Source organism: Dipodomys merriami, unplaced genomic scaffold, assembly GCF_024711535.1.
Source record: "Dipodomys merriami isolate MVZ:Mamm:240054 unplaced genomic scaffold, mDipMer1.0.p SCAF_26, whole genome shotgun sequence".
Taxonomy (NCBI): domain Eukaryota; kingdom Metazoa; phylum Chordata; class Mammalia; order Rodentia; family Heteromyidae; genus Dipodomys; species Dipodomys merriami.
This window is the reverse complement of record NW_027204048.1, coordinates 1,327,399-1,338,784: the sequence shown is the minus strand read 5'-3', so window position 1 is coordinate 1,338,784 and position 11,386 is coordinate 1,327,399. Positions and strand designations below refer to the sequence as shown.

General features: G+C 42.7%; 1 protein-coding gene across 1 annotated transcript in view; it reads right to left on the bottom strand.

The window, feature by feature from the left end:
• Positions 1-5,983: 5,983 nt before the first annotated feature.
• Positions 5,984-11,386, bottom strand: part of Agtpbp1 (ATP/GTP binding carboxypeptidase 1) — a 210,576-nt gene continuing 205,173 nt past the window's right edge. Inside the window, exon 27 of the mRNA XM_070035475.1 lies at positions 5,984-6,279. Within this exon, the coding sequence (XP_069891576.1) occupies positions 6,255-6,279 (25 nt within the window). The 3' untranslated portion in view covers positions 5,984-6,254. The remainder of the gene's footprint in view (positions 6,280-11,386) is intronic.

Genomic DNA, 11,386 nt, shown 5'->3' with positions numbered 1-11,386 from the left:
TCAGTATTATCTTACCAGCCACACTCTATATCCAGGGCTTGTGTAAGTTTCTTTGACTGATAACCTTCTGCTTTCTTTTGGACTCCCCTGATGGCACCAATTACTCTTCACATACAACCCCAGTCTACACATAAAACCTTTCTTGAGCTGATGTAGCATTCTGGATAACTGAGAATTAAGGCAGAGCTAATGATTTCAAATTTTAACACTTTCTCCCACACAAAGACTTGCACAGAAATAATAACAGCAGCATTACTCATAAAAGATCAAACTGAAAACAATCTAATCTTATCAAGTGGTAGATATGGTGTTTTATTTTAATGTAGTATATCCATCCAATGTAATATTATTCAGTTAGAAAGGAAACACTATTAATAAACACACTACATGAATGTACCTCTAAAATGTTTTATCAAACAAAAGAAGTAGATACAAAAGGCTTAAATGGTTTTATTGCACTTTCATAGAATGTTCAGAAGAGGAGGATTGCAGTGGTATATAACTCATTTGAACAACATACAGTTTATAAAAATGAGCACTAGAAAGCTGGAACATGTATTGTCAAAGGGAAAAAGTAAGGGGGAACAAGAAGTGGGGCAGGTAAATGGAGAGTATAAGAGTGGGCAAATACAGGCATAATATTCAATATATACATGCAAAAATGGAAACAAGTGACTTGAAGGGATGGATGGGGTTAGGAGAGATGGGAGAGAACACAGAAGGAGTGACATTGATCACAATGCATTATAGTCATAAACTGACACGTTGAATTGAAACATCTTTGTCCAACTACTTAAAAGTAACAAACAATTTTTTGAAAGAAAAGAAAAAGAGGCCAGGCACTACTGGTCCACATCTATAATCCTAGCTACTCCCGAGGCTGAGAGCTGAGGATTGCAGTTTGAAGCCAGCCTTCCCAGAAAAGTCTGTGAGACTCTTATCTCCAGGAAACAATCAAAAAAGCTAGAAGTGGAGCTGTGGCTCAAGAGCACTAGCCTTGAACACAAAAGCTGAAGGACAGCATCCTGGCTGTGAGTTCAGGCCCCAGGACTGGGACACACACACAAAAAAAAGAAGGAAGGAAGGAAGGAAGAAAGGAAGGAAGGAAGGAAGGAAGGAAGGAAGGAAGGAAGGAAGGAAGGAAGGAAGGAAGGAAGGAAGGATGGGAAGGGGGAGGGAGGGAGGGAAGGAAGAAAAGAAAAAGTAAATCAGAGACATAAAAGATTGGTGGTTGTTTGGGGTGTAAGGAGGAAGAACAGGAATCACCAGTCAATACACAATGAGAGATCTTGTAGGGTGCAGATACAACCTGTAGCAGCACAGAGTGAACTTACAACACTCCATAAAATGTGACTTTGGAGCCCTGGACTTGTGGGCTAAACAAAAGCCAGGGCATTTGAATGTCATTGGAAAATCATCACGGTCCACTGCCCAGCACCTCCAAGTGGAGCACTTTGATACTCCACACTTTGATACTCCACAGATCCCAAGGGAAACCACCATAAGCCATGGAAGCAACAGCCTTGGCCCACAGGCAGAGGGAGGGAGGGGAAGTGAGTCAAACCTTTTATTGTGTTCTTTCCTAGTAGGAGACAGGTGAGGAACAAGTGGCATGTCCTAGGTTTTAAGCTATTTCTATTGTCTAACTTCTTGTCTTAGGTAATATAGTGTCCCCAGCTGTGAGGACAGAACCAGTAAGGGAGGTAGCTGAGGGAGCAGACTCTGGGTTGGCTGGTTTATATGTGAAAATCACAAGCTCTGAAAGAGGAAACAACGGGGGCAGGAGGCCAAGGCAAGGTGATCCAGGCATACTAAAGGATTGTTGAGAATGAAGTATGTACTGCACAGAAATGCAGGGACAGATGGTGAAACATCAAGTTTATATACTCTGTAAGCAATATACAGAAGGTATGGATGGGATGGATGAATGATGGATGAATGAATGGATGCATAGATGGACAACTCACATGCTAATACTTTCAGATAGTCTAGAGATGTCACTGAAGCACTTCAGTTTTCTATTCTTTAGTTTTATCCATATTCCAAAGGTAGAAGACATAGGATTTGCCCATAAAACAACTCGGGAAAATCTCAGAAATAATCAGTTTGCTTTTGCATTCTGGCTCACGTACATACACTTTACAGATACCATTTATTTGTAATTTTTCTTTGTAGTTATGTTTAAACCAAAGTTCATATTACAGTTGTATGGCAGGAGTGTAAAATTTCATATTTACCCATCCTAATATTCTGGTTTTGGAAAGCTTAAATGTGCTCAAGGACTCTCAAATACAGGTGTGGGTGTCTGTGTCCCAGGTCAGAGACAACAGAGGATTGAAGGGAACTGAGGCTCCCAGGGGGGCAGGGGTTCAGAATTAACTAATCTGAGATGCATACCTCAAGTCCCTGGAAACACTACTATCTCTCTTACTCTTTCCCTTTTGTTATAAATATAAAATTTTTGCCACTAATTAACAAATTTCCAATGATTTCCAATTTCAATGCCAAAAAAAAATTTTTCAAAAGGAAGCTTTACTGAAACAAAGCAGAAATCCGAGTCTGAAACACATCTCAGGAACCTCCCTATCTGTGCCTCCACTTTTGGTGAGTTTTATGTGACTATAAGGGGATTTAAACTCTTAGTTTGTCATCACCAATCTTATTTAAAGCATCCTGCTAGTTCACATAATTCAAATTAATATAAATCTAGGTGACCAGAAAAGGAAAAAGGATTGTACTTCTGAGAAAAATTAAATTAAAAAGCGGGTAGGCCACTGCCATGGCTGAAGTCCCATTGGGAGCATCTGGGTCTATCATTGGCAGAAGTTGGCAGCTCAGGGTAGATGAGAAGCTGAGATTTCCATGGCTCCCATGAGGAAGGCCAAAGGCGGCTCACATATCCTGGACTTAAGCTGAATGCTAATAAAATGTGGGGAACTAAAACATTTTTGCAGTCAATACCAGAGAGATGCTCTCTGTTACGCAGGCCAGAAACTTTATTGCTTATTTAATAGGCCTCAGTTTCTTAAGCATCCTGCTAGAAACATTGGTTCCAAGTTCTAAATGAAGTGGACTCTCCTGGCAATGGAAGAGTCAAGTAACTTCGGATTAACCTTCCATTGTTTTCCCCACAGGGCATCAGAAACCAGACTGAATATAGGAAACACTGGCAACAGCTCCAGAAGCTGAGCAGTGTGCTGCACAACCTTTGGAAATGCACAACTCAGTACAAATGAGGGTGCCGTGGTGGTTTTCTCTAGCCTCAAAGACCAAAGTCACATCTTATGGAATGTTGTACGTTCACTCTGTGCTGCTGCAGGTTGTATCTGCAACACCAGGCCAGCTTTGAAGGTATCTTGTATTTTCTTTACCCTGCTAGAAGCGGAGGTGTGGCTTAAGTGGTAGAACACTAAACTTGTGAGAAAAAGCCAAGCAAGAGGGTAAGGATATAGGTTCAAGTCCCACAAAACAAAACAAACAAAAAACCTTTGTCCTGCCACTGTCCCTGGGTCTTTCAGTATCTCCTTCCTGGATAAAATTTCTAATGTCCAAGAAAATTTGGATTTCCTTTGCTTTCTGTAGGCTCCTACAAGCAACAAAGGCTTCCTTTTGTTCCTTCTTCAGAAACAGAACACATTTGGTTTTACAAGAATGACTAGTTTCTCAGCCCCTCGAGCTGGTAGAGAGAGGAATGGGGCCTCATTCACCCTCAGTTCTTGGATATGTTACCTGTTCCTGAGTCCTATAAGACAAATGCTTGTGACAAATGTCCTTCCTCATCCACCTCTCAGCCATCTATCTGCACAAGGCAGGTTGTCCAAGCAACATTATCTCTACTTTGGTCCTGTTTTGCCATGAGACTGCATCCCCAGTTCCCAAACCCTAGCCCCTCACTTCCACTATTGCCTGGGGCCTATGTCTACCTGAACTTTCTCTTTCTTTTCTTGAGGATTTTTTCTTTCAATCCTTAGCATCTGCCAAAAACATAGTCCTAGGTGATTCTGATTAAGAAGCCAGGACTGAGGCTCAGAAGGAAGAATTAGTGGTAGTTGTTACTCTGAAATAATGCTTTGTGCATGTTTTTGCATATGGACCAAACATTAAAAGATATCATAAGCCATAAGGAGTCAGTGGCTCATGCTTGTAATCCTAGCTACTCAAAAGTCTGAGAAAAGGGAATTGCTATTCAAAGCCAGCTCTAGCAGGAAAGTCCATGAGACTCTTGTCTTCAATTAACCACAAAAAAGCTGGAAATGGATCTGTGGTTCAAGTGGTAGAGTGCCAGCCTTGAGCAAAATAAAATCTAAGAGATGAGTACCCAGAGCCCCAGTATTGACAGCAACAAAAGACAAAAGAAAAGAAAGGAAGGAACGAACAAACGAACAAAGGAATGAAGGAAAAAAAGAAAGAAAGAAAGAAAGAAAGGGGGAGGGAGGGAGGGAGGGAGAGAGGGAAGATATCATGAATTAAATTTTCTGAGGTATGCCAACAATTGTTGTTTATCATCAAATTTTTAAATACACACAGATCAAGATAGCTGTGTTTTCTTCCATAGGAAAACATGTATAAATGAATCAAAATTGAGGTTCTTACAGATGTTTAAACATTTTTTTTCATATTCAAGTAAGGAAAGCAGGAAACCCTATAAAATTCTTCATATTGCTAGCATTTATGTTAATGAGATAAGTAAAACTTTCATTAGATAAAGCTTTTCCATGTCAAGACATGCTAATGGTTCAGAATATGAGAGAAAATGGCCCCAGAAAAATGACAAAGAACTGTGTTGGATGATGCAGCCAAGAACACTCTCTCCTGACCATGGTGGAAAGGGCGCATTTGCACAGAATTGGGAACAGGCAGTTCAGGAAGACTGTTTGAAGGCATTTCTCAGTAATCCCACTACAAAGAATTTACAAATAAGAAAACAAATAAGTAAAACATATAGCCAGGCCTGTAATCTTACTCAGGAGGCTGAAATCTGAAGATCTGGTTCAAAGCCAGCTTGGACTGAAGAGTCCTTAAGACTGTTACCTCCAGTTAAGCACCAAAATGCAGAAGCAGAGAAGTAGTTCAAGTGGTAGAGCACCAGTCTTGAGAAAAATAGCTAAGGGATAGTGGCCAGGCCCCTGAGTTCAAACCTCACTACACACATTCAAAAATTTTTTTACATAAGGATATTCAAGGCAGCAGAGCTTTTCAAAGAAAGAAGAGAGAGGGAGGGAGGGAGGGAAGGAAGGAAGGAAGAGAGGAAAGAGAAGTCAACTAGCTGTTCCTCAACAGGGATTTATATGTATGTATGGAAGTATTATAATGTTATGAGTTTACAATTTTATAAAGAACTAGAAGAGAGGGGTTTGGAGGATCCCAGCACAAAACTATGGTGAAGGAGACAGAAATGCTAATTACTCTGATTTGATTACTATGAATCATATATATGTATATATACCACATATATCCAGTTATCCAGTTATCACATGGTACCCAATAAATATGCACAACTACTGTTTCAATTAAAAAGAAAGACAGAATGTGAAACAATTAAGCAGTAAATCTATATAGGTTAACTTGCAGAAATGGCTACCGGTGAGATGGAGAGACAGACAGATGCAAACAAGAATCTATAGCTCCTGTGGGGCTTCTGAATTTTTTATTTGTTTTGTCTTTAGTCCTTGTTTTTCTGCAATTAAATTGATCATTTACTACTTTTGTAATCAGAGGAGAAAGGCCATTTCTGTTGGGAAACTAAAGGCACAGAAATCCTCTCACTCAGGGCAAATCCATAGGGATACTTCAAGTACCAGGTGACCCAGAGAGTGTCCTAGAAGAAGAAAGACACCCAAGGACACAGGATACAGCTCTGCTTAGCCAGAGCTGACCAGGACATGGCCACTAGGCCGCCTTTCAGGGACTGAGGAGTTAATTGTGTGTGCAGTCTTGGGCTGCTCTGATCTTGCCAGGCTACATTTCATAGTTTGATTGAAATTGTGCCATCTAGTCTGTCTCTCCACAAACAAATGGAATATTCTGAGCTGCCAGCATTTGGAGGCACACAGCTTGCATCTTTTTATGAAGAAAAATAAACATTGTGTATCATAACAACCAAATCATGATGGATAAAACATGCCTACGACGGAGAAGCATTCGCACAGGCCAGGCCACAGATTCAGAGGAGGCAGGGCCGCCTGGACAGTGATGGAGAACAGACATCAGCAGGAAACTCTTGGGAACTGTGTGTGCCATCCAGGAGGACACTCTTATCTGGTCACGTCCCCATCATTCCTGAAAAACACAGGCATGTGTTGTTGATTGCAATGGTGACATTCAGTGGTGGCATCCAATTCCCTCTGTGCTTGCAAACTACAGTGACTCAGGTTTACCCCTTTCCCGGACATCCTCAGCATCTCTAAGACTGAAAGAATCTCAAACCATTCACACAGGATTTCCCAACTCAGTCCCTAAGATGGTTGCTTTTCTGATGGGCCTCAAATCGTGGGCCCAGGTCCAGCAGCATTAGCACAAATGGAGAGCTGAGAAAAAAGAAGAATGGTTAGATCCCACTCCATACCTGCTGAAGAGAGATGGACACAGGACAAAGAGTGCATGCCAAGGGAAATCTACACTCCTTTACAAACTTTGCAGAAGTTTCTCAATGAATTTTACTTATATACCTTGGGCCTGACCTGCATCCTACCCTACAGTCTCTACTCACTGCAAGGCAGACTGGGAAATGTAGTTCATTAGTTGGGTCCATGAACAACCCAGCCATTGCTTCCAATAAACTAGATTTCTCTTAACAAGGAAGGAGGGCATGAAGACTGCAAAGTAGGGAAATATAAGTGCCTGACACTCTTGTTTTGTATCTGCTTCATCCTTCTCTCTCCATCTGTTGTAGCAGGAGGAGTAAGGGAGCTCCCCACCAGATGCAGTTGGCCATGGCCAGTAGGTTCCATAGGCCTTGACTTTCCTGCAGGTTACATGGAGTTGATCCCTGCCCACATTCAGGGTAAGGGCAGAGGGTAGTTCCACCCCAACCCAGTTCATCCTGCAGCTCTGCCCCACCCCCTTTCTTTCTCTCATCTCAAATAATGCTCCCTCCATTGAGTCTCTTACTGCTAATGCTGAGAACATGTCTCTACCCTAAGGCAAACTGCCTTTCCTCACAGGGCACTTCCTTTTTGTATTTTACTTGTTATTATAAAGGCAATGTACAGAGGAGTTACAGGTGCATAAATCAAGTAAAGAGTACATTTCTTTTTAGACAATGTTATACCTTCCCTCCCTTTCTTCCAGTTTTCCCTTCCCATCCTCACCCACGAGCTATATAGTTCATTTTCAACACAGTATCTAGTGAGTACCACTGCTGCATTTTGTTCACCCTTTGTCCCTCCATTTCTGTGTACCCCTTACTCTCCCAAAGACAGATACATGAACAAACAAGACAGAAAGAAAAGAAGAAGAAAAAAACAGCAAGGAAGAAAAACTTCACAAGAGCACTTTCTACATTTGGGATACAGCTACAACTTTGTCCTTTCTCCCCTCTTTGCTGCAGTGGTAGTGATGATTCCCTTTACCCCCTGGGGCCCCCTGAATGGCTTGTCATTAGCTTACCTGAGACACATACCCATGCCATCATTGTCCTTGCAGAAAATCAGCACTTGTTAAAGCCTTAAAGGACATCCATGGGAATCCCTCATGTTCTGGTCAGCCTTTGCTGCATAACAAATGACCCCAGAAGCTGATGGTTTCAAACAGTTTACTTGTTCTCTCTCATACTTCAGTGGGTTTACTGGACTCAGTTCTCATAGGGGGCCTGTCTTGCAGTTGTAATCAGATGACAGCTGGAGCTATAGCATCGAAGAATCAGCTAGTCTCAACATGTCAGATGGCTCCTCCCATGACAGGTGTGTGGGTGTATGGGCTGGGGGCCAAGTGAAAGCTGGAATGTCCTGAGTGGCTTGGACTCCTTTTGAGCTATTCTCAGATGTATCAGTCAAATTGTGTGTGTCAAGCAAGTCATGGAGGCTAGCCCAGATTCAGAGAAACCTTCCTTTGATACCAGTCCTGCTGGGCCTCCATCTTGGACTTCTAGAATCAGGTGTTTTGTTATAGACTAAGACACTGTTTTCCTGGAATCTAGGTTCCAAAGCAGGCTCAGTTTGTTCTGGGAGTGTTGGCCAAAAAAAGTTTGGTTCCTCCTCTATTAGATTGTTTGTAACCCCAAGTGAAAAGCTCAGTTCCCAGAGCGCCCAAATTGGTTCTCACCCTTCCCTACCTAATGCCATTTTCTGATGAGTGATTAGCCCCACTCCCAAAAGGAATAGGAAAAAAAATAAAATCCACAGCTATAATCTCTCTTCCTTAATTCTACAGTCCTGTAACCTTCTCCGTGCTTTATCTCACTCTGGTCAAACTCAGTGGGGGGAAATCTTTGTCATATTTATTTTCCTATTTTCCCATGTTTCAAAACTGGGGAAAAATAAAATATGGTAATGAAAAAACTCAAAAGAGAGAAGGTATTAATATTTGCTTTTCCCAATGTATCACATAGGTGATACATTGTATTATGTTCACTCATTATCAATACTCATCATCCTCTAAGGAAAGTATGACATGATGAAAATCGGCACCTAGTGCAGATCTATTACAAGTAGTATTGCAAATGAACTATTTAGATGAGAGGTGGACAATCAGAGAGGATTAGTAATTTGTCCAAGTTCTTTTTTTTTTTTTTTTTTTTTGGGTCCGGTCGTGGGGCCTGAACTCTGGGTCTGGGCGCTGTCCCTCAGCTCTTCAGCTCAAGGCTAACACTCTACCACTTGAGCCACAGTGCCACTTCCGGCTTTTTTCTTTTTGCTTATGTGGTGCTGAGGAATCGAACCCAGGGCTTCAGGCATGCAAGGCAAGCACTCTACCACTGAGCCACCTTCCCAGCCCCTTGTCCAAGTTCTTAACAGCAGAGGGAAGTACTGATGTGATCACTATTTTCAGCCAGTCTGTAACAAAGTCCATCTGCTGGTCGTTGGAGCCTCCCTCCGCCTACCCTGGGCTCATGAGTCCTCTCTGCCTATCCAGCCTACCAGGGGCTCACCCTCATTGATCTAGGCTCCTGTTGTGCAAAAGTTTTGTGTCTGTCTGACAAGCCACAGGAAACAATGCTGCTCCTGGCACTTTAGTGGCAGTTTCCTGGAATGAGGGACTTAAAACTCAAGGATTTTTGAATGATCTCAATTCAGAGGAACCAAGGAAAACAAGAATTCTTCAACTGTGGTGTGTTGGAGTGTCTGGACACTTTTCCCAGCATGTGACATCATTTTCCTTCCAGACTTCAATGCTAAAAATAGTCCAGCAAACCCTTTGAACCACTGACTTCCTCAAACACAATATGGATTGTGTGTGTGTATTTACCACTTTGAAGAAAGGTTTTGGTTTTTTTTTTTTTTTTTTTTTTTTGTGACACAAGACATGTTGGCAAGTTGTTCCAGGGGCTGATTGATACTCAGCATGAACCACAGACTTGTACACACACACACACACACACACACACACACACACACACAGAGACTTGTACACACACACACACACACACACACACAGAGATTTGTTCTGACATGGTAAAGACATTCCAAACTCAGCACAAGGCCCATTTTTTTTTTTTTTCCCCAGGGAGAACTCAGCGCCTTCTGTTCTCTACTCTTCCAGGTGAGGTAAGCCTTGTCTGTTCCAGGGTCTTAATAAGGGCTTGCCCTTCTGAGGCCACATTTTCTGTGTTACAGATCCCTGCAGAGGAAGTGAGGACATTTGCTATGAAGCCAAAATACTAAGTGGGGCACAGGAGAGTGCTGGGGTTTGGATGTGGTTTGTCTCCCAAAGGTCCATGTGCTGGAGGCTTCCTCTCTACTGAGGTATATAGGAACTGGAACCTTTCAGAGGTAGAGCATATTGGGAGGTCCATTATATCATGGGACTCCATGCTCTTGAAGGGATTAATGTTGTCTGTCCTGAAGGGAGGGAGTCAGTATGGCAGGAGTGGATTCATTTTCTGTGAAGGCTGAGTATTATAAACAAGCAAGCAGGGACCTTCTTAAACTCTTGCTTCTTTGTTCATATATTTTCCTCTGTCTGTGCAAAATCGTTTTCCCTTTCCTCTTCTCTGCCATATCATATAGCTAGAGGAACTTTACCCAGATATCAATACCTGCACTATGTTGTTTGGATGTTCCAATACCACAAGTATGTGCCAAATAAACCTCTTTGTGAAAAACCTGACCTTAGGTATTTTGTTAAAGCAACACAAAATAAACTGATTAAAGAGGAACTGGCCTGTGTCTTTGAGATTTACAATTTAGACCTTTTTTTTTTTTTGGGTCGGTCATGGGCTTGAACTCTGGGCCTGGGCACTGTCCCTCAGCTCTTCAGCTCAAGGCTAGTGCTCTACCACTTGAGCCACAGACCCATTTCTGGTTTTCTGATGGCTTCTTGGAGATTAGAGTTTCACGGTCTTTCCTGCCCAGGCTGGCTTTGAATCTTGATCCTCAAATCTCAGCCTCCTGAGTAGCTAGGATTACAGGTGTGAGCCATCAACACCTGGCCAGTTTAGATCTTTATGAATGAATTGCAATATTCTAACTAATGTCAGCTGCCTTCCCCTCCCCCAGAAAATCCTAATCAGGGCATGGAGTGCCATGACTATCGGAATGGCCTTCTGGATGCCTCTGACAAGGTTCTATGCACCCAAGCCCTTTTCTCTATTTATTTTTTGCAGTACTAGGGCTTGAACTCAGGGCCTGGGCACTGCCCCTTAGCTCTTCACTCAAGGATAGTCTACTACTTGAACCCACGGCACCACTACCGGCCTTTTAGTGGAAAATTGGAGATAAGAGTCTCAGATTTTTCTGTCTTGGCTGGCTTCAAATCTCAATCCTCAGATCTCAGCTTCCTGAGTAACTAAGATTACAGATGTGAGCCACCAGTCCTACTCTTCCCACCCCCCCCACCCCCCCACCCCCCACCCCCTGAAAGTGCTCTTGTATGTTTTGATGAATGGGAGTTTGAGGAAAAGGTTTCTTTCATTCACTGGCTTCAACAACATCCTTGTCCAGTTGAATGCCTCTGCTTCTTGGGCTAAGAGTAAAGGCTAAGAGTGGTGCCTTGTGGGGTGTTTCAAGGGCTGCAGGACTGAGTGGCTGAGGGGTCATCTGCACAGCTTTGTTTTCGCAGTCCCTCTAGTGCCACCAACTTGTACCAGCAGTGTTTGTCCTGTGGCCCTGAGAAGGCTGGGCTCCCATTGAGCTGTTTACCCAAGTGAGACACTAGGGAACCATCTGTAGCCTAGCTGCCTGCTACAGGACCCCTATCTGGGCTCACCAAACATATGAATCCTTTTCTA